Source organism: Chlamydotis macqueenii, chromosome 19 (assembly GCF_036417535.1).
Source record: "Chlamydotis macqueenii isolate bChlMac1 chromosome 19, bChlMac1.mat, whole genome shotgun sequence".
In the NCBI taxonomy this organism is placed as follows: Eukaryota; Metazoa; Chordata; class Aves; order Otidiformes; family Otididae; genus Chlamydotis; species Chlamydotis macqueenii.
Window position 1 is genome coordinate 9,009,413 of NC_141574.1, and position 23,939 is coordinate 9,033,351.

Here is a 23,939-nt window from a genome sequence, read left to right on the forward strand (position 1 = left end):
TTGTCTTTAGAGAGATACTTACCCTGAAAAAAGTGAAGCTACTAGCTGCTGAATAAGTGTCACTCAAAAGCAGTTTCTTGGCTTTTTCTTACACAGCGGGCAACTTTTCTTTTAAATTCTCCATTTCTGTCTTCTCTCCATTCTTTCTGTAAGTGAATAGACAGCTTTCAGATGTCAGTCCTGTAACAACGTACAAGTTCCAGCAAGAGTCTTGGTGTTTTTTGACACTAGCCATCTAGTCAAGACCTAAATTTGCTTACAATCAGTGAGAGTCACTGAAAACCTGTGACATTCAGGACTTTTGAAAGCTTGCTCCGGGTTTCTACGCAAGCTGCTCACAAGACAGTGGGGATACAGCCTTTCCCGCCTGGATTTTAGGTATTCTCCAAGACTAACCTGGTGGCTACCAATATTTCACAATGTCTAGGCTGAAATCTATTTACTTCAGCCTCCAAAGCAGCAGCAAACTACACTGTAGACCACAAGCTATTGTTATGGGATAGAAAAAATGTCTTGAACTGCAGCGATTAAAAAAGTACACAGCTACTGTGGAAACAGTAGTTACTCTGCAGTTTTTAGGACCGTTTCAACTCCCTCTCAATCTAGCAGGGACACTCTAGGACAGAAATACAGAAGTCACAGTACTCAGAAGAGGCACAGCAGTGTCCTTAGACAGAAAATGCCTCCTGCTTGGATATGGCTACAAGATGAAGACTTTAACTGAATATTCAGTAGACTTATACGGATGGTCTCTGTGACAGGTATCCAATTTCAGAACTACATAGGTGAAGAACAAAGATAAAGATGAAGAGGAAGATAGGCAAGAAGTAAGCCTGAACCCAGAGATGTGCATCACCAAAACCCACAGGAAAAAGCAGTCAGTTTTTTGTGCCAGCCTCATCACAAGCTCTGATAAAAACCCAGAAGTGTCATATACTGTGACCACGGTTTACAAGGTTACTGGCAAGGAAGTGGTGGGAAAATACAAAGAACCTCTTATTTAATGAAATAAGTTCTACAGTTCTTCATTTTTTACATAAGCAATATATACTTACTGCAGGGGTGGGGAAGGGCTTAAAAACCCCCACACTTTTACCTGAAGCAACCTAGCATGCAACATCTTTTTACCCCCTGCTTGTAGTGAAGGTTATAGCACACTTGAGTGAGAGAAAATTAGGGCAGCTGGTATATCCCAACATCCACCACCTCTGAGTTCACCTAGCCAGTTAGCACGTTGGAAAGCCCAGCATGTCTTGTCTTTCCGGCAAAAGCACAAATAAGGCTACTAATTAATTTCTTCTTTTTCAGCAATTAATACAGCAAGCATTTGGTTCCTTGGACCGGGATATAGGACAGCTCACACAAGACGGCTTAAGGCCAAGAAAGGCATTGTATTTGTGCTCTCCTAGCTTCAGGCTCTTAGTTTTTGTTTCTACCTTTTTTATTTGTAGTTCTATGAAGCAAGTGTTCAGACTTGAATAGCAAGGTTCCCAATTTGACAGCAACCTCTCAAAAAATTCTTATTTTAGGTCATGAACTGTTCTATTTGCCTCTCACAATATCTATTCAGGCTCTCATCCCTCATTTTTCTCCCACTCCCAACAGACAGTACTCCAACATACATCATTCATTTTTCCAAGAAGTGGGTGTATCACCTGCTCCCATAATGCAGTGATCTGTGTTACCATCTTATCCTCTAGACTGACTTAAAATTAATGGAAGCAAACATCATTTAGTAACTGTCAAATACTGTTGCTGCAGTAAACTTGTATTTTGTAAGCCAAGTAGAAGACATCTTAAACAGCAGCTCAAAATAAGTCATAGATTCATAGAACGGTTTGGGTTGGAAGGGACCTTTTAAAGGCCACCCAGTCCAACCCCCCCTGCAAGAAGCAGGGACATCTCCAACCAGATCAGGTTGCTTACAGCCCCATCCAACCTGGCCTTGAACATTTCCAGGGATGGGGCATCCATCACCTCTCTGGGCAACCTGGGCCAGTGTTCCACCACCCTCAGTGTAAAAAATGTTTTCCTCATATCTGATCTGAATGTACCTCTCTATTTTAAAACCATTACCCTTTGTCCTGTCACAACAGGCCCTGCTGAAGAGTTCCTCCCTGTCTTTCCTGTAGGTACCCCTTTAGCACAGGAGCTACTGATTCTTTGTTAGCCTGATGAGTATGTTCTGGTTAAGATTAAAAGGATGCAATCTACAATCCAACAAGAGATGCTAAGCTGCTCAAGCAGCACATTAAAAGTTACTTGGAACATCTAATACCACGGTCAGAAAAATAGTTACTAGCATCCAAAGGTTACATCAGTGGTGCCTCAGTACTGTTTTCACAGTCAGATTTGGATTTAAGTTTTTGTTCTTTCAAACTGCGCTAGAAAGTGCTGTGTTTCTGCATGACATTTTCAACCTCTACCCTAAGGTTTAGGTAAACAAATTCATAGTTTTCTATATAACATCACTCTTGGGGGGGGGGGGGCGGACCACAAAAAAACCCCAACCAAACAAACAAAACACACCATTCCTGAAATGGCAGGGAGAGAGTGGGGCACAATACAGAAAGATTTAAAAGCTTGTGAGATGCTAGGAAGGCGACAAGCATAGCTAGAAGTGTAAGCTTTCTCCAGTGTTAGGTCAGCTACATTCAACATTCATGAATCTGTAAACTGAGGAATTCTAATTCTACTTTTAGCATTTCATTAATAACTTGCTCTTTGCAGTGCTCTCAGGTTTACCATGAGAAAACATCCATGTGTCCTGGGTATTTGTTTCCACTAGTAATGTGGCACAAGAAGGGGAGGTCTGACACTCAAAATAATGTTAAATGAGGGAATTCTTCACTACAACTTTTCATGTTTGTTTTTGGTTTTCTTCCCATTAAGTTTGTTCCACATGAGATTTTTCCCATGATGATTTTTCAGCACAGCTCAACCACCTTTGGAAATATTAATAGCATGGTAGATCAAAGGCTTCAGGAAACTAAACTCCAACCCACTTGGGAAGGCATGGCTACCTTGACAGAACAGGTTAACGTGCTTCTAGAAAACTTTGCATCTTCTGATTGCCATCTCCCTTTTCCTCACTGCCCCAGTTAAAAGACCTAGGACTTCTCTTTTGTGACGTCAGTTGTGTTAGGGACTACTGAACTGCAATTCTACAGCAATTCAAAAGAAAGTATGTTTCCACATCTCAGGCGAACGGGACCTGAAGTCTGTCCCCCTATTCCCCTCAGAAATGAAAGGTTTTTTTCCTCCTCATCAAATAGTTATTAGTCTAATTGCTAAAATGCAGCTCTTCTAGAGAGCCGATTGCTGTGTTTATACACTCACACAAAATAGGCTATACTCCAGCAACACTACGCTGCATGAAACACCTGCATCTCTCATGACAGAGCCCTTACGGCAGATTCACCATGGTCTCTGACTATAAACCAGGCCATTCTTCCTCACCCCTTAGCCAGTCATTCCAGTCTGGGACAACACTTCCTCCAGAGATGAAGGCCAGATGCCCGGTGAAACTTTCAAGTACATTCTCCAAGCACTGACCTACGGTCAGACCTACTGCTTTAATCCAGTTAAGACTGCTGTGGAGAGGTGGATGCAGAAAGTCACAACATAATTATACTGAAGGACTTCACATTTTGTCCTTCCATTCAAATCAATAAGTCTGTAAACAGCTTACACAACTTCCAACACAATTACTGCTGCCTTATACCAATAACATACTAGGAACCAAAAAAGGTTCTAGAATACGTTAACTTCTGCAACTAAACTTCATGGCAGTTGTAACTGCTACATGTATATAGCCACACAGGATTTTACAGCCAGCTTCCTGAATTTTTTTAAGACTAAAGAACTTGAAGTTTATCCATTAAATGTCTCTGTGCACAAGTTATTTACTACAAATAAATGTATTATTGCATAGGAGAAATTAAACCACTGCCTATGAAATTTGACATCATCTTTCCCTTGCTATCTCTAAGATGTTTCCCAGGACTAACTAGTAATTGTGTTTTACAACATAACTGCTTTTCCCAACAAAAAGGTAGCCTTAGCCTGTGATATAAAAAGTTTCTCCAAAAGTTAATTGTATCATTTGTCAAACTAGAAGCAAAACTCCACTGCAAGTTTAGGTTTCTACACTGAAGACAATTGGCAGACCAAGGCAAAAAAAATAATCTTACCGCTGCGTCAACATTAGCAGGAGAATCACCATTGGGATCTGCCAGCATAGAAATAACACTAATCATTATAGTTTCCACTGTGTGAATGGGAAGCCAGCGTTCCTCAGGTTTTTCATAGCCATATTTGTCTTCTCCAGGCTCATGAAGAATTGAAATGCAGACATCGCCATTCTTGTCAACTACAAAATAGAACAAGGCATGTTTCAGTAATGAACAACACGCTGGCATGTCTTCAGGATAGTTATGGAACTGTTCATCTTCACTCCAGCTAGTCTGAAAACATGTTAGAGAAGACACTTTATAAAAAAGGAAAGTAATTAACTATTAAAGTACTCAATCTGTACTAAGTAGGGCTTGGAAGTCTGTTACTATGCCTGGACTTCTGGCAGAGAAGGCACATAAGGAGGAAGAACTTAATTCTAACATGATGCTGCAACTTTTAAGACTATTTAGACAGGCTTTCACTGAAGCTTTTTCTGTTCAGTTCAGCAAACTAGAGAGACTTTTTCCACAGCAACAGCTGAATATTACTGCAATATATACTGGAATATGATTTAAGCTGCTGGAATTAGAAACTGCCTGACTCTGATATTTCCAGACCTGACACAGCATCAAAATATTCTGTGTTCCTTACTACGGGAGCACTGTTCTGGTCTCCTCCCAGCTTTCAACATCTACAACTTCAGTAACAACTTTAGAAACTGAAGAGCATTCCTCCTTCCCAGTAAAAATCTTCTTCCATTTTATTTTACCTTCCCATCTATGCCCAGCAGTTAATAAGTAAATGAAACATTAGTAGCAGTCTTTGGAGGGACTAAAAGATGCTGTTATTTCCTTTCATGCTTCACTGGAGGAGGACAGTCTTGGGCCTTCTATACTGAACTGCCAAGTCAGTAATACTGAAATCAAATATATGAAGGTATAATAAAAGGCAGCTATAGATGTCAAGTTTCTTCACAGACCAGAATTTCACACTTAGGGGAAAAAAATATCCCTGAACAGTCACCAAGAATTCAAGAAGCTACTTTCAGTAGCTTCTGAAAATACCTTGGAAGCAGTCTCTCAGAGCAACACTATTAAGAACTCTGCTATGGTTATTACTTCTTTATGAAGTGAAGATGGCAAAGTAAATAGTTTCACATTTCTGTTCATGTTAGAAATATATCCATTTGTCTTCACCACATTTTAGTTCTTAATTGCAAAAAGAAATTGAAACTTAGACATTTCTTACCATTCGGATGCCAGATTTCTGTGATGAATTTCATTTTTGGCGGCCTCAGTGGATAGTCTTTTGGAAAAGTAAGATGAGCCTTGAAAACACCACCTTCACTGGGGAATCAAAAATATCTTAGTAGAGTTTCTTGTAAGCCCAAGCTGAAGACTGGAACGTACTGATATATCATAAGCTCTAAGTTTATGATATAAGCTCTAAGTTTACCCCCCTCACAGAGCTTAACATCATGTTGGTAATTAACACCACCAACATTTGCATATGAAATACAAATAGCTTCTAGATTGAGAAGATCCTTTCACAAGATACTGCCAGTTTCCCAACATAGTATCTTTTTTAGAATTAGGATGCTATTCCTGGGGAGGCTGGGGGGAAGAGATATTTTTGAAAACTGCCAAGGAGTTCACCATCTGGAATTACAACTTACATTTTTCCTCCCAGTATATATATTAACAGCAAAAAAAAATGCCAATAACTCCCCTTTCTCAAGTACAGCCCAGCAGATACCTGTTTATTTTCTTCCTTTAGACACCTCAGTTCTAATTTCTTGATATCAATCTGTATCAGTGAGCACCAGTGAAAAGTTACAGAAAGCTTTATAGTTGTGTCTACCGCATTACTTGGTAAAAATACTCTCAATACTACTGTGTCAAAACTAAGTTAAAGGGACTCAGACATGACAAAGAGGTGTTCTAAGTTACCCATTAAACTGGAAGACAATAATAAACAAGAAACATCCAGTTTTTATGTGGAGTTACAGGCCCATATTTAACTAAGATAAGAGTTTGTTGGGGGTTTTTTTGCCTTTTTGCTAATAGCTCCATTTCAATACTTGTGAATAGTCCCTTTTGAAAAATGTGAAGGCCTATATTAAATGGCAAGCCTTATAGAGGGAATACTTCGCTACTGTAAGTACCATAGCATTTGTCCTGTTACTGTCATTTATTGTAATTGAGGTTTGTAACAAAATTTGAAATTGCAGAGGCAGAAGTTATAAAAACTGGAACATAACCTCCACAGAAGATGGCACGAGAAGTGCAGTATGACAAGCTACTCCTCAGTAGCCCCACTGACAAAAGAATTGGTGTAGAAAAGAAAGCTGTTTGGTGCATTTTTTTTCCTGTATGCATAAAGAAATAGGAACCAGTATCCAAAGCCCACAGACTACGGAGAAAATAACAAAGTTCCACCACCACTAACCAAAGACATGCAATTCTAGCAAGTGTCTCAAAAAATCCCCTACACCCAAAAAGCACTAGATCTAAGTGACCTGGCTCTTACAATAAAGCAGCTGAGGGGATCTGAACCCACAGCATTCATTTTCCACAAGTTTGAGAAAAGAGAGGGAGTTTCCAAAAAATCCTTGATCCTGGGAAGGGTAAGAATTCCAGTAACACTAGCTATTTTAACATCCATACTAGTCAAGTCAAAGGAGAGTTAGACTACATTTGTTAATAGCACCAAACCAGTTAAGTTCGTTCTTTCAAAATGAAAAAGTTCCTCTTTCCCTTTTTAAAGAAGATCCTAAAATTACTAGGCTCTATGACATACCTGGTTGCCCCATACCAGCTACATATAAATACAGCTCTTTAATTGGATAAACATTAGAAACCAGTTAATGAGGTACAGTTGTCAATTAAGGAAGATCAGTGCCATTTTTAGCAATATTCCTGATAAAGGGATCTCTGTAAGTAGAGTCCTGCTCTGAGTCAGTCTTTTTCGGTAAACTCAGAATAAAGTGGGACCAGGAATGAGACTGAAGTTTGAAATTTTTCAATCACCTGGTTAAGTTAAACTGTTACGTTCTACTCTTATCACAAAATGGACCAGGGAGAAAAGATTCAGTATAATGCTACCTTGAAAAGCAGCAACTAAGGACTGGAACAGAAGAGAGCTCCTAATCTAAAAACCCTCAAAACAAGCTCAGCATCTTATTGAAGCAAGGAAAAAAAAATGCTATTGTAATTTGTAACATGTAAGAAGAGGTTCAACTAGAAGCTGTATTTCTTTACTGACAGCATTTATAAAATGGCCATGAGAATATAATGGAGCCACTACAAGACTGTTCAAAAGAGGTCAACAGAAGTTGGAGAATTCATCTTATGCAAGGGTTGAGAATCACAATGTAGTGAGCTTGAGGAGAAGCAAAGCAATTTAATTACTGCACTTCAGTACTTATTCAGAAGTCTGTGGAACAAGGTATACAACAACTTAATGCTGGAACTAAAATTGACCTCAGGTAAATGTCAGTAGGCTTTTTGTATCAGCACTTTAGTACTGGAGTAGCTTAATGAAGGAGAACAGAGTTCATCTTCAAGAGCTACGCTTTACACTGACCTCCTCTGGGCACAGAACCTTTTTCCAGGAGCTAGAATAGATTGTCATTATAACCTCTATGAGAAAGAGAGATAATTCTCTCAATTAGCCAGAACTTTTTTTTTTCCTTAAAAAAAGACCACAAAGCAAACCACACTGCATGTGCCAGAGTACTTCAGGTGTATATAGCAGTGCTGAAACACAGCTAACAAAGTCCAGGAAAAGAAGTTACTGTATAAACAGCGTAGTTTTGTGCTCAAGTGTCAATCAAAGAACTTGAGCCATAGGATACAGGCTTTTTGAAGCCCACTGTATTTGCCAGCAATTCACATTTGATCAACACTGAGGTACTCTAGGTCACACTGGGAAGCTCTCCCATCTCAAACTGGGAGGACTCAATGCTAATTCCATGGTCTGTTGCAGCTTCCCCAACTACGTCCCAGTTGAATATTCTCCTACAATCACTAGCATGAGGTTGTAATGCTTTAAAATTGTACTGTCAGTTAATAATGGATCTATACCTGCCTTAAATGCTTCAGAAAACAGAAGCTGCCCCATAAGTACAGCCTATTCTCATTTCTACACAAGTACAAAGGGGTCGGTGTCACATTTTTCCAGGCGAGCAAAGCAGTTTAGAACTTCTATATAGCAAATTCAGCTATTTACAGGTATTTTACTAGCAACAGAACAGCATTACCTAACTTAGTCAGCATGAAGATTTAGGTTAACTTCTACTCACTTAGACCAAACTAGAACTAGTAAATCTGAGTTAACTTAAGTTTCTGTATAAGTATCAGTACTTACTATAGTGTATCTGGAGGACCAATAATAAGGACTTCCCATCGATAAAGATCATTGTCATCTATTAAGCCCGCTGAAAAGCCTTCCACTGGATTTTTGTTGAGCTCTGTGTAGGAAAAAGAATTTAAGAGTGACTTTAGGTGTCTAATATGCATAAGGTGTTTTAGCTCATGCCTCTATATGTGACCAAAAACCCCCATGACTTTCAGTAATCTGGTGCCTGCTGATGGATTTAAGAGCCTGGATGAGCATCCTCAACTCCCTACCACACACAGCGGCATGCTGCCAGAGCTGAGACCCATAGTCTGACTCTAAAACTATCCAAGTACATCATGAGCAGAAGGGCCAAAACAACTCAGAACTGTGGGACGTGGTCTCCTGAACTAGATACCAATAGGTGTGTGTGCACAAGTCAGAAAATAGATTTTCCACTAATAAAAAAGCCATAGTACTTTATAAGAAGCCCAAAGAAACAGATTAAACTGAAGCCTGTCTTTAACTCTAGAAAATGTTAACAACAACAACAAAAAATCACACTATGTTTTTATTTGAAAGTAACATCCTACTTAAATGATTTTTTTTTCAGAATCTGAAAACATTTGAGACCCGTGCCCACTGCATCCTAGAGATAATGATTTATTACATTTTGAACTACTACAAAAGAACACAGAAGATAAGCTGTTATGCTGTTTAAGTTTGGAGTTATTTATTTTTTATTTTGTTTCCCAGTTTTATTCACTAGTATTATGCAATACAGGATTCCAAGTTTATAGGCTACTTCATATAGTTACTGCAGGTAGAAGGCTTATCTAGAATTAACTACGCAGAAGTCAAACCTAGATGTAGACTCCACTGAGTTTGTTTCAGCCTGCTCCAGGAAAAACGATAGGATTTGGAAATAAAAATCTCAAATGAGTTCTGCCTAAAATTCAACCGGGGGGGGGGGGGAAGAACATCTCTTAACTGATAGCTTTCAGGTCAAAAAGTAATTTAATGCCAAATTGAAGATCTGATCCAGCATTTCCAACAGTACATACAAAGTCCTAATGGTTCTTGGGTATTTAGGAAAGGGGAAGGGGAGAAAAAGTTACTCCTAGAACTGGTCAGTAATTCCTGGATTAAATCAGGGTATTTTTGTTTCACAACTACTACTGCACTTATTTTAAATCCTGACAGACATTATACAGCCCTCATTATTATATTCCACAGTACAGTTAGTGTATGTATTCCTTCTTTGTAAGCCAAATAGTTGTATTTTGTGTTGATTTCTAAGCATTACAGACTTAAGTTCAGAAGCCCTTACAATGCCTTCAGGTATGTGCAGAAGGACTTCAAGTGAGAACCTCATACCTTTCTGGACAAAAGGCTACCATCAAGTCCAAACTGATTTGCTCAGAAGTTGCAGTCACTGTTTGCCAGTTAAGTTCTTAACTATTTAAAGCATTGTTAAGAAATGCAAGAAGAATCAATTCAAGCCCTACACAGAAGAGTCTAAATCCACATGGGGAAAAGAAAGTGCTCAGATCACACGAAGGACCAAGGTCCTGAAGAATTAGATAACGGCAATACCGACTTTGGCCATTGGTAATTCAGAGTCAAGTTTATCCGCATAGATGACTCAATGCTAAAATCCAAATAAATATATCAGAAGGGCTTTTCTTAGAAGCTACTCTCAGCTGGGGTTCAGTCAACAGATAAGGTCAACATTCACCGTCCCAGCTGCAGGACCAAATGATGTTTTCTCAAGACAATGCCTGAAACAAAAAGTAGCATTACAGGCTACTTAACCGCAAGCTTCAAAACTAAGAACTATAGCATGGCCACACCTCCACTAAGCAGACCAGTTTTCACCCTATGGCATCTATGAAACTCTGTTGAAACAGCTGCATGAGCTTGAGTAACAGTTCTACTTAATTTTAGACGAAAGGGGCAGAGAGACTAGGTAGGCATCTCATATGAAGTGAGGACTTCACAGGTTCCTTACTACCTTCCTATTACATACATTCCTCCAGCATGAGATACTAAAAGTTCCACCACAATAGCAGTTATATATACCCTGCTTTTTCATGCAGGATTTCGCTTTAAGAAATTATCTATTGCTTGTGCAAAAAAAAAAAGCCACCTCTGTTCAGGACACTTAAGTCATCCTTTTGGATATTATATTAGTATTGTAATACAGAATATCCAGCATAACAGCTACAGAAGACAGCAGAAAAAGTGCTAATATTAGATCTGAACATCTCACCTTAAGACTTTCAAACCTAAATTTTAGCCTCCGAAACACAAGTTCCCTCATTTCTGTATTTCCACAGGGAGAAAAGGTTTATAGGAAGTTCTGTGTGAACTGCCATAGCACAAGCTGCTCCCATTTAGCTTTCCTATTGTTTGGTAGTTACCACTTCTCAGTGATAAGACTGTAAACAAGCCTGACAGAAGTTAAGATCCTGGAAAATTCAACATCCTTCTCTCTAAATACACCACAATATTTTCAACTCCAATATAGACTTTTTTCCTCTATGTCTTCATTCATGCTATTTCAGTTTCTTTTTACATCTGTCTCGGCTTCCAAATAACTTCTTTTAATGCTTAAGTCCTTTGAAACATTTTCATGTACTTACTCCCAATGAAAGCCACCTCTTAGACTGACTTATACCTAAGACCTTGCAGCACTACATTGCAAGAGATCTTGTGAGATGATACAAGACTGCTGATGTCAACTCTTGTAATGCAGAAAATCTGTAAACTGCATGAAATGGCCAGCCATTGATAGACGTCTTTAGTTACAGCTGTTACAGAGATTTGCTTAGTGGATGTTGCCTATAAAGCAAATTATGATGTTACTTTTTACAGGAGGTGGCACCGGTCCTGCTTGTAAGAGGTTCTCATTTTCCTTCCACAGTAGCAATACTAAAGCATAGTTCAAATGGTTACTGCTTGCACAAGTACTTTAACTTGAAGCAAAACAATTGATATGAGCTCACACACCTCCTCCACAGGCAAGTTAAAATGAGCTTTTCCATCCAGATTATTTATGCTAAAGTGAAGATCAACTAATGTCTGGTTGGCAGATAGAAAAGGGAATCTCGGGGAAGTTTTACACTGGGACACAAAAAAAAAAATCATCCTTGGCTGCTTTACCCTGGCTAGCCAAGAGCTCCTACTCGTTATAACTTGCTAACACTGAAGCCTAAGGTTTGTTTAGTTCTGTTTTTTTTTTTTTCCCCTGGATATAGCCAATGCTGCATATCAGAAGAGTTAACTAGTATGACTGCCTATCTGTTCATGAGTTGAGACTCACATAGTAGTGAAATTCATGCACCAAAATCCCAAATTAATAGTGATGCCCCTGTGGCAAGAAAGGAGCACATGTGCACCATGCTCACAGTCACAGGAGTCAGCTGCTAGGCAGAGGGACTTCTGTCCACCAGCCAGAGCCTCTGGTGACACTGACACTGCACTCAAGAAAAATGAGACACCTGTTCTCCGCGTCTGTCATTTCCTACCAACCACAGCAGTTAACTACTTCCAGCCTGAACAAGAGTTTTCCTAGACCAACACGTGGATGGTGAGTATGCTTCATAAAGCAGAGGATTCAATTCCCTCCTCCAGCCAGAGAGAGGGAACCAGCCCTTGGGGCAGGTCCTCTGGAAGGCCTGTGGAAGAGCTAGCCTACAAGTCCTGCAAAAGCAGAAAAGTCAGATCTATGAAGAACCAAATCCTTCCATATTATTTTTTCAACACTTAGTTTTCCTTTGAGATTTCTTGTTCAGCTAAAGCTATCCTGTACTTTTTAAACATAAATGAGTATAACATTTCTGTCAGGTCCATGTCTAAATAAGTGCCGCGTACTCACTACTACATATTACACACTATAGTTTATTATTTCTGATAATATTTTCTGCTATTTTCTGCATTTCTGATAGTTTAATATAATAGAATTTTTTCTTCCCAGAGGAAAAAAAAATAAAAAAAAAATCTTACATTCATTCTAGAAGCCGTTTCAGGTAGAGTCCTTCACAGCTCAGGCAGCAGCTGCCAGCCAGAGCAGCACAAACCTGGACAGCTGCCAGGCAGCAGCATACAGGGGAAAGAATCCTCTGGCTGCTTGCAAATTAGACATTCAGTTCCTTTAACGCCAGTCCTGAATCTATACCCCATTTGGGAGATGAGGAAGACTACAGGTCCATAATCCAACAGAGTTGTTGAAGTCCAGAACAGACTTCAACATCCAATGCCTGGTCTCCCACACTATCTGCCAAAACAACACAGTGCTCCTTTAGCGGTTTAGCTCTTACTAAAGCAGAGCTAAGTTACTGCTGCCTTAAGCTTCAGCCAACATAGTACCATAAGCTGTACTTCCAGTTCCCGTCTTTAGTTGACACCAAGCTAGTGATGTTCCCACACTCACTAAAACTGCCTTTATTTAAGCCAAGAGACTTTCACCAATCCAAGAGCAAAACAGCGTCAACAAAAGTGACTAAGCAAAAACAGCCCCATGGCTACATGTTGCAGCTATGTACGGCATCTAAACTTTTCAGCCTGATGTTTCACCCAGCCAGCCACTGCATATGAACACTTCAGAGTATGTTAAGCTACATTACAGAACAAAGCTTTCAAGCTTATTCAAAAATATAAGTTTCTACATTATTTTTAATAGCAGCCTCTTTAATAAGTTACATAGTGGTTGAGTTTTGTGTAGCCAGTGGATTGAACCCAGCACAAAAATAGAGGCTGGACAGCCCAAGTTCTACCTAAAGCTTCTGGATAAATCCTCTAGCTGACTTACACACAGTAACCAGAACAAGCAGGCTATCTCAGAGCTTTAGATTTGCTATACATTAGGCTTGTTTTTTCTTGGTTGCTTTTTTGTGCGTCTCAGCTCTAGTCCAGGAACTGCTAACAACTGTAGAGACTGAAAATCCTTGTTCTAGACCCCAAATTTCCATAGGTGTATTACTTAACTGAGGTCAGTTATCATTTCCAAGACTTTCCTTTTGGCCTGTATACACAGCTGTAAGTCTCTGATTCTACAAGACTAGGGTTGGAATAATGATAAAGTAGCATGATCTCCTTGCAAAGATGTATTCCCAGAGCTCCCCGTATTACCTACTTTCATCATGTTCTGTCTTGCTCCACAAGCTCATCCAAAAAGTTCAGACAAAACATAGCATGAGATATGCACACACTCCTGGGAGCCACTTTGGCAGTGACAAATAAGATAGCAATTAAGATAGAACAGTTTTAGTCTCAGGACATTGTCATTATTTTGGAGTGAGATTGAAGCAGTAAAGACAAATTTGTCTTAAAGAGAGATCTCTATCAGTCAGTTCAGTAGGAGCTCTAAATTTTACTCTTAGCTTTAGCCTGGCAACTAGTTTCCAGTGCCCCACACATCACCCCCAATAGTAATGGCAGCATTACAGACTTCTACAAATCTAATTCTGCTCTCAGTTCAGAACATTTGTAGGGAGGGTTGTATACTGCGCATTAACAGGCAAGCTGCTCTCAGAAGTCATCTCAGTGCAGTGCTACACAGCTTTGTGCACTGCTACATCAGCATGCTTCGCTTGCCATCTCCTCAGCTACACCTGTAGAGCCTTCCAAGGATTTGCACAGTGAAGCAGGTTTTAGAAGGAAGGAGGACAAGGCTGGGAGTTTATTATTTGATATTTGTTTTTACTCGAGATCAACTTCCTAGTCAGTGCCACAGCTCAGCTCTGCGAGCAAGACAACAGCAGCACTAGCCCAAAGTGAAGAGGCAGAGGCTCCTGTAACTGCCTGCCTCTATGGGTCTGTGGATTAAGGTTATAATACCAGAGAAACTTTACCACAGACTGCAATTCTTTTACTAGCAGGGTGTCATATCATTCCAGACATAAGCTAAGAATCCAAGTTCTTTGCTACGTATGTTCTGTAGCTCCATGCTCACGCGAGTTGTGGCATACCTGAAAACAAACAATTGGAAGTTCAGGTTAGCTATTCAGTTGAAAACTGATTCTTAACACACTAATCGGAAACTTGCAGGTCTTTGGCACTGTCTTGGTTCTTAAAGAGCTCCCCATAGTCCCTTAAGTTCATTGAGGTGGCCACCGATAGACATTGTTAATGCTCCTTTAGACATCAATCTCAACTTAAAGGTCTCAAAGCCAGCTCTCTCACACAGTCTCAATTAGATGACAGATACCTAGCTACCAATCTGACCTGGCAACCCAGTTTACTCAGCCCATGATCTGTTCCCAAGCACCATTTTACCCACGAGTCATGAAGACAGGCACAAATAGGGATGACCTATTTTGAGACAATTTCTTTCTGTAGCCCTCTCCATACACAGAAGCCTTCCCTCACTAACAAAACCACGACACGCGTACACACACTCAAACCAGTCAAAGGGACTGGAAGAACCCCGATTCTGAAAACCACACCTGAAAGGAAGCAAGTATCTCACCAGGAAGCATTCAGGGGTTTGCCCATAAAGAGTCAACTGCAGCACAAAGCCGCATTCATCTACTGCCCTCAGTATAACAGAAACACCACCTTCATTTTGTCCTTAACATGCAACACGTTTCCACCCTTAAGAGAGTCAGACAAGTATTAGGCGGGTACGTGCATCTGCCTGTATTTGACACTGTCACCCTCTGCAGTGTTCAACACAGATCTTATCAGGATAAGTAGCTCCTGAGACTCCACGATTATCTCATCCCAAAGCAGATGTCAAAAACAGGTCAGATGAGCCTACAGAGATATCTACCACATACAACTGCTAGAATTTGGCTAAACAAGTGTCATCCTAGGTGCCAGTTGTTATTAATCATAGAATCATAGAATGGTTAGGGTTGGAAGGGACCTTCAAAGGTCATCTAGTCCAACCGCCCTGCAAGGAGCAGGGACATCCCCAACTAGGTCAGGTTGCTCAGAGCCTCATCCAGTCTGGCCTTGAACATTTCCACCACCTTTCCGGGCAACCTGTTCCAGTGTTCTGTAGCTCACATTGTAAAAAATTTTTTCCTAATTTCCAATCTAAATCTACCCCCCCACTATTTTAAAACCATTAGTCCTTGTCTTATTGCAATGTAGTTTAGTACAGACAGCAGAAAAAGTTAATTAACTTCTTAACAGTTGTTTGCAACTTACCAGACTAAAGCTACAAAAAAAATTTCAATCCAAGTATCTTCTGAGTAGTCATACATGCATCAGTCATGAAACAGCACTGCTGAACAGAGCCAAGAGCTCTAGCATGCATGTAATTTACATACAAGAAAAGAACTACGATTCTAGGAAATCCAACAGAGAGTCTTGTATCACAAGGCTATGCCATAGGGAGATGTTAACATCTGAAGAGTTCATCAAGAAGCTTTCATCATATGCATAAGCTGCTGCACAAGTCAAGGACACTCTTCCAGCTTGTTTTCTCTCTTGCTTATAATATGAATAATGGGTTTGCATATCCTAATTTGAGCTACATTGTTATTCAGAATTGTTTGAAGACATTTCTCTAAGTGACTGCTGACAACATTATCTTTTAGACCAGCACCCAGTGCAAGACAACTAAAAAAAAAAAAAAAAAAAAGTCAGTTTGACATACTAGGTATTGTGATGACTGTATGCGAACAGATTTCCTGTAACTAACGATTTACATACAGAAAGACTGTATGTGAAAGCCTTTACAAAAGGTTCCTATCAAAAAGTCTTTATTATCATTCCAAACCTGTACAAGCACTGCTAACATTCATGCCCAGGAGAGCAGCTATTTTCATGGAATCCTATTTCATTTAGATTGCTATACTTAGTGTTCCTACAAGGTCTGGATATCTGATCTCCGTTCCAGCTGATATGCCTTGGACCCGAGAGTAGGAAGGAGAAGCAAATATGAGCATTTACACTTGCAGGGTGGCCTAAAATTCAGACCTATTAGGTTCCACTAGTGAAAGATCTTGCCAAGACCAATCTACTGACAGATACCCACACACCGCTGAAAACTGAAGCACAGAGCAGGTGCAACATGGCGATAGCACAGGCCTGCACGTGAAGTGTTACCCAGATTCTGTTCCCATACATCAGGACAAAAAGGAGTCAGTGCGAGTTTCAAGAGTCACACTCCCTCTTCCTCAGCCAAATCACCTGCTCTTCTTTCTCCAGGCACCTAACTTGGCACACTCATTTTTCAGAACAGCAGACACCTTTCAGTTCCATTCCACTTCATTAGAAACCAGTCTTTAAGTTGGAAATTAAATCCTGTATTTTATTTTTTTTAATGCTTCCACTCTATTCTACACCAATACTTGGAAGCTTAGTTTTTGAAAAAAAAAAAAAAAAAAAAAAAAAAGAAAAAAAACACCAAGAGAGAGAGATACAGAAGAGTCAAGGCAAGGCAGAATCAGTTATAATTACAACATGTGGTTTTAATTGAGAACTACTCATGCTACTTGATTTATTCCAGATCAGTTTCTCTTAAAAAGACATTTATAGCAAATCAACTAATCCTTACAGTTTACATTTCTGCAGCAGATAGCTCTTTAATACTAAAGCTGGAATCACTATCAATCACACAAGGCAAGACATTTTAATGGTATTTAGGTGATTTAACATCTCCAAATAAAGATCTTCCCAATAAAGCAGGATTTTTTAAATGAAAGTATTTTCTCAATAGGTATTAATTTGTTCCTTATTTCACCGTATCTCCAGCAGCACTCTCCCATTCCACCATTCTCTAACAGAACAAAGTGACTTTACTGTGAGATCCAGATATCTCCATACTCTGGTGTAACTTACAAAGCCTTGTTTGGGGGGAGCAGAGAAGGAAAGAACTCATCATTTATGGTAAGCTCGGTTCTTTCCCCAGAAGATTAGTAAACTGACCCAGCCAGAGCCAACTGGCTGTGACTACAGCTGCCCCATCAAGGGGTAAGCTTATGAAGCATGTTATTACTACTTCATCCTGTTCAAGCAAGTGGTTGAGTCAAACCCCTGCATTCTGAGACTTAGCTAAACCTTACTTTCCAGAACTACAAGCATCCCTGAATTTTCGCTCTCCTGACTGCTTCCATAAATACTCTTTTCTTTGAAGAGGCAGAGTTGAGCTCATTTCTGCAAGAGAAACATTTGCAAAACTAACATGTACAATTAGGGAAGTTTGCCACAGGTCACATCCATTGTGTTATTCCTAGTGCAACAGAAATTCAGGCTGCTTCTAGCGCTCAGCCTCTAGTCAATCTAACAAGGCATGTTTTTTAGCAATGATTTTATCTATAAAGTCAGCATAAGCAAGGCAGCTTTGATGCTTCTGTCAACACATCCTCACAAGAAACAGGATTATCTTATCTGCTGTAATGGGGCCCTACACTGCAAGAGTGTTAAGGTGAGTGGTACACACATGCTGTATATAAGCATCCCAAAAAGCATCAGAGCAAAGATTGATGCTTATCTAAAAATATGAAAAAGCCCTTTCAAAAAAAGCACAGGGGGGATTATAGCATTTTAAGTGCTACTTAGGCTTGACACATGCAGGACCTTGGAGTCTTAACTATTCAGGATAATACAGAATATTACTGGTCATACAAACAAACCTCTCCAAGGAAGCTAATATGCAGACTAGCATCTACTTAATACTTCAGATCAGTGCCACTCAAATGATTATCTTTTAGACAAATCTACCATAAGCCAGTAAATAGCCACTACTAAACTGTAAGTAAAGGCTTCTTATACCACCAGCTACCCAAGAGATATGCCATCCCAGCTTTGATCTATAAAGTGATCTTAATTCCGGAACTCCACTACTCAAATATTTTAAAAAGTAAATCCTGTGTAATTACCAGAAATCCAACTAGCTCAACTACACTGCAAGATTTTTCCACACAAGGAAGTAAAAATTGTTGAACTGTCACCCTATTTAATAGTTTCCCAACTTGTTCATTTTTAGACATTTTTACTTTTACATAGGAGCTGTATACACTTTAAATTGAAATAATGCCTTTTTTCTCATGTTTGAGGAAAAAAATACTACTGCGGATTTTTTTTTTTTTTTTGTAGCCTAAGTTAGAGAATATTTACAACACAATACAACTTCAGCCATTAAGGGCATGGTTATTCCCCTGCCTTCAGTGAGCCATGTTTATGTTAAAGAGGACTCGAACTTCTGGTTCCACCGTACACTACTTACTTAACTGCATCCTCCCTACATGATTTTGCTAGATGAACTAGACAAGTCTGCCTACTCTAACAGGTCTCTGTGTCAGCAAGGATTTGGCAGAAAGATGAAATAAAAGCATTCAGAGAAATGCCTCAGCCTGCAAAACCCTTGGGCTTGACAGTTCTTAAGACTGGAAGAGTAGCTTTACACTCCGAGTTGTCTCCTGCCTCCTTTATAAGAGTATAAAGTTCCAAAATTCCACAGAGAACACAGTTTATCCTTGGGGGGTGAACTCTGCTAATCTAGTGCTATATCGATCTATATACCTGCTGTTTACTTTTTTTTCCCCAGAAGTTTTGAGGCACTTAGTTTTTCATGCACCTTACATAAGGGGAAATAGACAGGTCATGGCTTCTATTTCACATTATTACCTATCCACAAAGTGCCTTTCTCCTTAAAAAAAAAAAAACCTGTAAGAACGAATATGTTTATTGAATTTTTAGGTATTTCCAGAAGCTGCTACAGCTTACAATTAAAGTGATTTGTGGAAAAAAAAAAAAAAAAACAGGCATTTAAGTTCACAAATATCCATAGAGAAAAGGCTCCCTTCAACTCTAGTTCAACTAGCACTCCAACTGGGTTTGGTAGTCCGAGATCCTCACTCGGCGGTTCCTTTAAACAAGTAAAAACTACTCAAAGTTCTGACTATCTTGATTTGAACTGTTCACATGCCTAAATGTGGGCAAGCACACGTCAATATAAAAACAGCTACTACACTAATTTTTGTTAGCAAAGGCGTTGTGAAGCTACTTTGTATTTGGGCAAGAAAAGCAAAACACCAGTCATCTAACTTAAAGTTACATTTTGTGACTGTCATTGAATATCCCTTCTCTTAAAGCATTATCAGCATCCAGAACGTGCCACTTAAGTTGACAAGCATATTGTATACATGGTGCTGTGGTACGAGTTACCTGCTCAAGTTACAACACAAGCCAGCTTGGTCCACAAAAAAACAGAAGTCTGTCTTCATACGCTTACTGGAGCAACCTGAGATCATGTTGCCAAGTTTTGTTCTGTGTTTTAATAAAAGCCCAAGATGACTTACCAGTAGACTTAAAGTCTTCAGTGAGTTGCTTTGATTCTTGAAATGGCACATACCAAAGACACCTATTTTTCCCCATAATGCCTTTATTAAGGGCCAAAGCACAGGGGAGGCAAAACAGGTAACTGTTCTGAGAACTACTGTTCTACATTCCTTTCTCTTCCTGTCATTGTTTTTTCTTTTTGGCATTGAAAATAGCTACCCAGGGTCTCACCCATTAAAGAATTTCTACATTCCTCAACTGCTCCACCATTATACCAGTTTCAGATTCCCCTTTCAACCTCCCTCCACTTCTGCATGTCTTGCTCCAAGTCTAACAGCTCCGACTTCAGATCTCTTGCGCTTGAATAATGCTAATTTGACAAGTGAGTGATCTAGAGAAATTTAAACTAGTTTAGATCACATAATTCATATCCACTGCCTGTTACTGTCCTCCAAAACCCAACCACTATGTACAACCCAATGACTCACCACACTCGATATAACGCAAAAGCTGCATGTAGCAGACGGACTGAAGTATCAGCCCCATCAGTGGAAAGAATATCACAATGTTGATTTTTGTTCTGAGGTAGAACAAGTAGTGTGGGTGTAAACAAAGGGACACATTGGAGCAGCTGAGACTTGGAAGAAGACAGTCAGCAGTAGGGAAGGAAGATCAGACATCATGAAGCTCAGTCTCTGCATTGCGACTTCAAGTAGCCTGCCATCAGAAAAAGCAGTGTCAGAGTCTAGTTTCAGCTCAGTTCAGATGTTGCTTATGTTATCACATATGAAAGAAACTATTTTCGTTCTCAGCTCAGTTACTCCAGATTGGACTTGAAGAGTTCAAGACTCTTCTTCAGCACACACTTAAGTATGCACACTCACAATCACTTTTAATATGGCTTCAATTTTTTTTCATACTTGTAAAAGGATATCAAAGGCACTAATATTACTTAAAACACAAACACCCAACACGAGTTACATGTTACATGCATCTGGCTGCAGTACTTGAGTCAGCACAGTTGAATCAGTAGCAGTAACGGGGGCAACTGGAAAAGCTTATCAGTTTTCACTGTTACATACGAAGCCTTCAGAGAAGAATGAGCAGAAAGGTAAGCAGAAGTTGACCCCCAAATCTAACAGTCTGCAAGTCTGCTTACATATCTGACCAGTCTGTGCTTACAGAAGGTCTTAAGACATCACAAGACAAGGAAAAAAAAAAAAGAAAGAAAGGAAAAAAAAAAAAAAAAGACCCTGCACAATGAAAGCTGACAGCTAATACTTATTATAGAGAGGCTTCAGCTAAATGTCAAACTTTCATGGAGCACAATTAGTTGGTTAAAAGAGAAATTCCAGATAGCCAAAGAACTATACTGGGTTACCAAATGCTCATTTTTATTGTGTTAGCGAACAACTATTCTACCCTATTGCTTCCCTAGAGGGATCATTTATAGGAAAGAGAAGGTTTGCATCAAATCCAGTCTGGAGCTCCTGTAACAAGCCAGTACGTAAGTGTTATCAGCATATCCAAACATGCAGACACCTCACTGAATGTCAGTAACAACTTCAGTAGTTACTAAGGTACTGAGAGGTACACACATATGTTCACGAGTGGAGCTACAGTATGTATGAGGTTTTTTGTTTTGTTTTTTTTTTTTTAAAAAAAAAGAATCTCACCTTAATGGAATTTAAAAAAATAATAAATCCTATACTAATAGTTAACTATGTTGAAGTTTCTCAAACTTACCATCAACTAAAACCAGAAGACAGTGCTGGAGATGCAACTGACAGACATATCTAGCTTGCTATACCTGGTTATGCAACCTCACCTCCTCACTGCTAGCGATGGTGGTTTCCACCCTCGTGCTTTCAGAGACTGAAGTCTCAGGCCAAAATCGTCCTCCGGGACTTACTGTGCCACTCAGTGACCCCATCCCTTTGTACAGCTGCCCAACAAATTCCAGCCAGCGCTGTATTTGCCTGGGTTTAGGTACACCTAGCAGACATTTCCTTATCTGGGTATGAAGCAATTTTTACGTAAGGGACAAAAAAGGCAACCAGATTCGCCCAAGGTGCCGGGCAGACCTGTGCGTTTTTTCTCGAGGGGATTAGTATATCCCGGCCGCAGAAGCCCAGAAGGCGGAGGGTGCGGGGAAACACGTGGGAGCGGCGGAGGGAGCGGCGGCGGGCTCCTCGCCGCACCGGGCCGCCGGCTCCTTTCTCTTTAAATCTGGCAGCCAGCGACACATGGAGCTGCATTGTGCGGCCCCGCGCATGCGCGCCGCCGCCGGGCCGGGCCGAGCCAGGTCCCCTCAGCGGCGGCGGCCCAGGCAGGGCCCGCGCGCGCACGGCCGCCCGCCCGCCCGGGGACAAAGGGAGGGGGCGGGAGCGCGGCGACGACTGGCGACGCGGAGCCACGCTGCCACCTCGCTCCCCTCCGCCGCGGGGTCGGGCCCGGCGCTCCGGCCCTTCCTGTCCCCGAGCCCAGTCTTCCAACTCCTCCTTCCCCGCACCCGTCCCGCCCTCTCGCCCCCAGCGGACCCCCATCGCCCCTCCCTGCGGGCCTCCCCCCCCGCCCCCAACCCCGCGGCGGCCAGCCCCGCTCGCCTTCCCCAGGGCTGGGTCCGTCCCCCGGCCGGATCCCGGTACTGTCCGGTTCTCTCCACCTCCCCCCAACCCCGTCTGTGCCTGCAGAGCCGCCGGCTCTTCTGACAACAAAGGGGGAAGCGGCCTCCCTCTCCCGATCCGCCCTCCCCGGCGCAGGGCACGGGAGGTGAGGGTGGGAGCCGGCACGGGGGCACCTCGGGTCCCCTCAGGAACGTGTCCGTAGTGGGGCGATTCACCCCGGGCCTGAAGCGCCGTTTGCGGGGGTGCGAGGGGAACCCTCCCTCCTCCGCTTCTTGACAAACACCGAGACTTCCCGGCACACATCCCCCACGCTGCGGGGAAGAAAGCTCCGGCGTCCTTCTCTCCGCCCCGCGCAGAGACAGGGCCGCAGGAGAGATCGGGGAGGCTGCCAAGCACGGGGCTGGGGGAGGACAGGCGGGCAGGGCCGCTGCCAACCGCCACTTCCCTGACGGGACGGGGGCAGCGAAGGAAGCGCTCCCCCCGCCATGACGGCCCCTCGCACCCCTCCCCCCGGCTCCCCTGGCAGCGATCGCCAGGCAGGCTCCCCCTCCCCCTCTCGGCCTAGTTCCCTGCGCTCCCGGCTGGGCAGGAGAGCGGCGAGGGGGGGCCGTAATCTCCCCTTCGCCCTCACACACACCCCGCCGGCTGCCCGCCCGCCCCCTCCTCCGAGCCGGCGCCCCTTCCCCCACCGCAGGCCCCGGCCCTCGTCCCCTCAGAGCCCGGCCTCCACTGCCCTCCTCGCCGCTCCCCCGGCGGCAGATCGCCTCCCTCCACTCCCCCGCCGGCCGGCCCCCAGCCCGGCTACCTGCTAGTTGTCTCCGCAGTAGCAAGGCGGACTGGAGCTCCGTCATTCTCCCCCTCTCTGCCCGGGGAGGGAGTCCCAGCGGCGGCGGCGGGGACGGCGCGGCTCCTGGTGCTGCGAGCGCCGGAGGCGGCGGCGAGTGGCCCTCAGCCCGCCCGCACCGCGCCCCCCGGGGGTCTGGCTCCGCGCCGGCCGCCACCACAGCACGCAGGGTCCCTGGCAGGGGCGCACGGCCGTGGCTCCGTGCCGCCCTCCTCCTCCTCACCGCCGCCACCTCCTCCTCCCCCCGCCCGCCAGGAATTTCACTGCACTCCGGGCCGCGGCGCGCAGGCGCACTCCGGACCAGCCGCCGGCCCTTCCGCGCCGCCATCTTGAGAGGGGATGTGGAGCAGAGGGGCGGGGCGAGCCGTCTTTCGGTTGCCATGTTAGGAAGGTCTGTTGTTTTTGTTTTTTTTTTTCCTCTCCCCCTTCATCTTCTTTATTTTAAAGCCTTAGCCTGCAGGGAGAGAGCTACTGTTGAGGAGGACTTTCCGCAGGAGGGACACAGAGCGCCGTCCTTCCACAGCGCAGAGATTGTGGTGCTGGCTGCTTTCCTGGCTGCCTCAGTTTTTCACCTCACTGAGGGCAGAGGGGCTTCTGAGGGGCAGCTGGTTGCTCCCTGTGAGAGATAAGTCTTCCCTCAGTTACCACACTGCACAAGACTATTATCAGATACAGGGCAGTGAGTAAAAAAAAAAAGCTGTCTGGGCATTTTATGC

At 42.4% G+C, this 23,939-nt stretch overlaps 1 protein-coding gene across 2 annotated transcripts; it reads right to left on the minus strand.

Moving 5' to 3' along the window:
• Positions 1-22: 22 nt before the first annotated feature.
• UBE2G1 (ubiquitin conjugating enzyme E2 G1) lies at positions 23-23,605 on the minus strand. Of its 2 annotated transcripts, XM_086762855.1 has the most exons (6): positions 23,185-23,321; positions 20,241-20,469; positions 8,545-8,647; positions 5,425-5,522; positions 4,194-4,372; positions 23-146 (listed from the first exon to the last, which is right to left on the minus strand). In XM_086762855.1, the coding sequence occupies exons 2-6, from the start codon at positions 20,296-20,298 to the stop codon at positions 60-62; spliced, it is 525 nt and encodes a 174-aa protein (XP_086618981.1). In that variant the 5' UTR covers positions 20,299-20,469; positions 23,185-23,321; the 3' UTR covers positions 23-59. The 2 variants fall into 2 exon arrangements, with proteins under 2 accessions (XP_086618981.1, XP_086618980.1); XM_086762854.1 differs by lacking the exon at positions 20,241-20,469 and having other exon boundaries at positions 23,185-23,605.
• Positions 23,606-23,939: the final 334 nt, after the last annotated feature.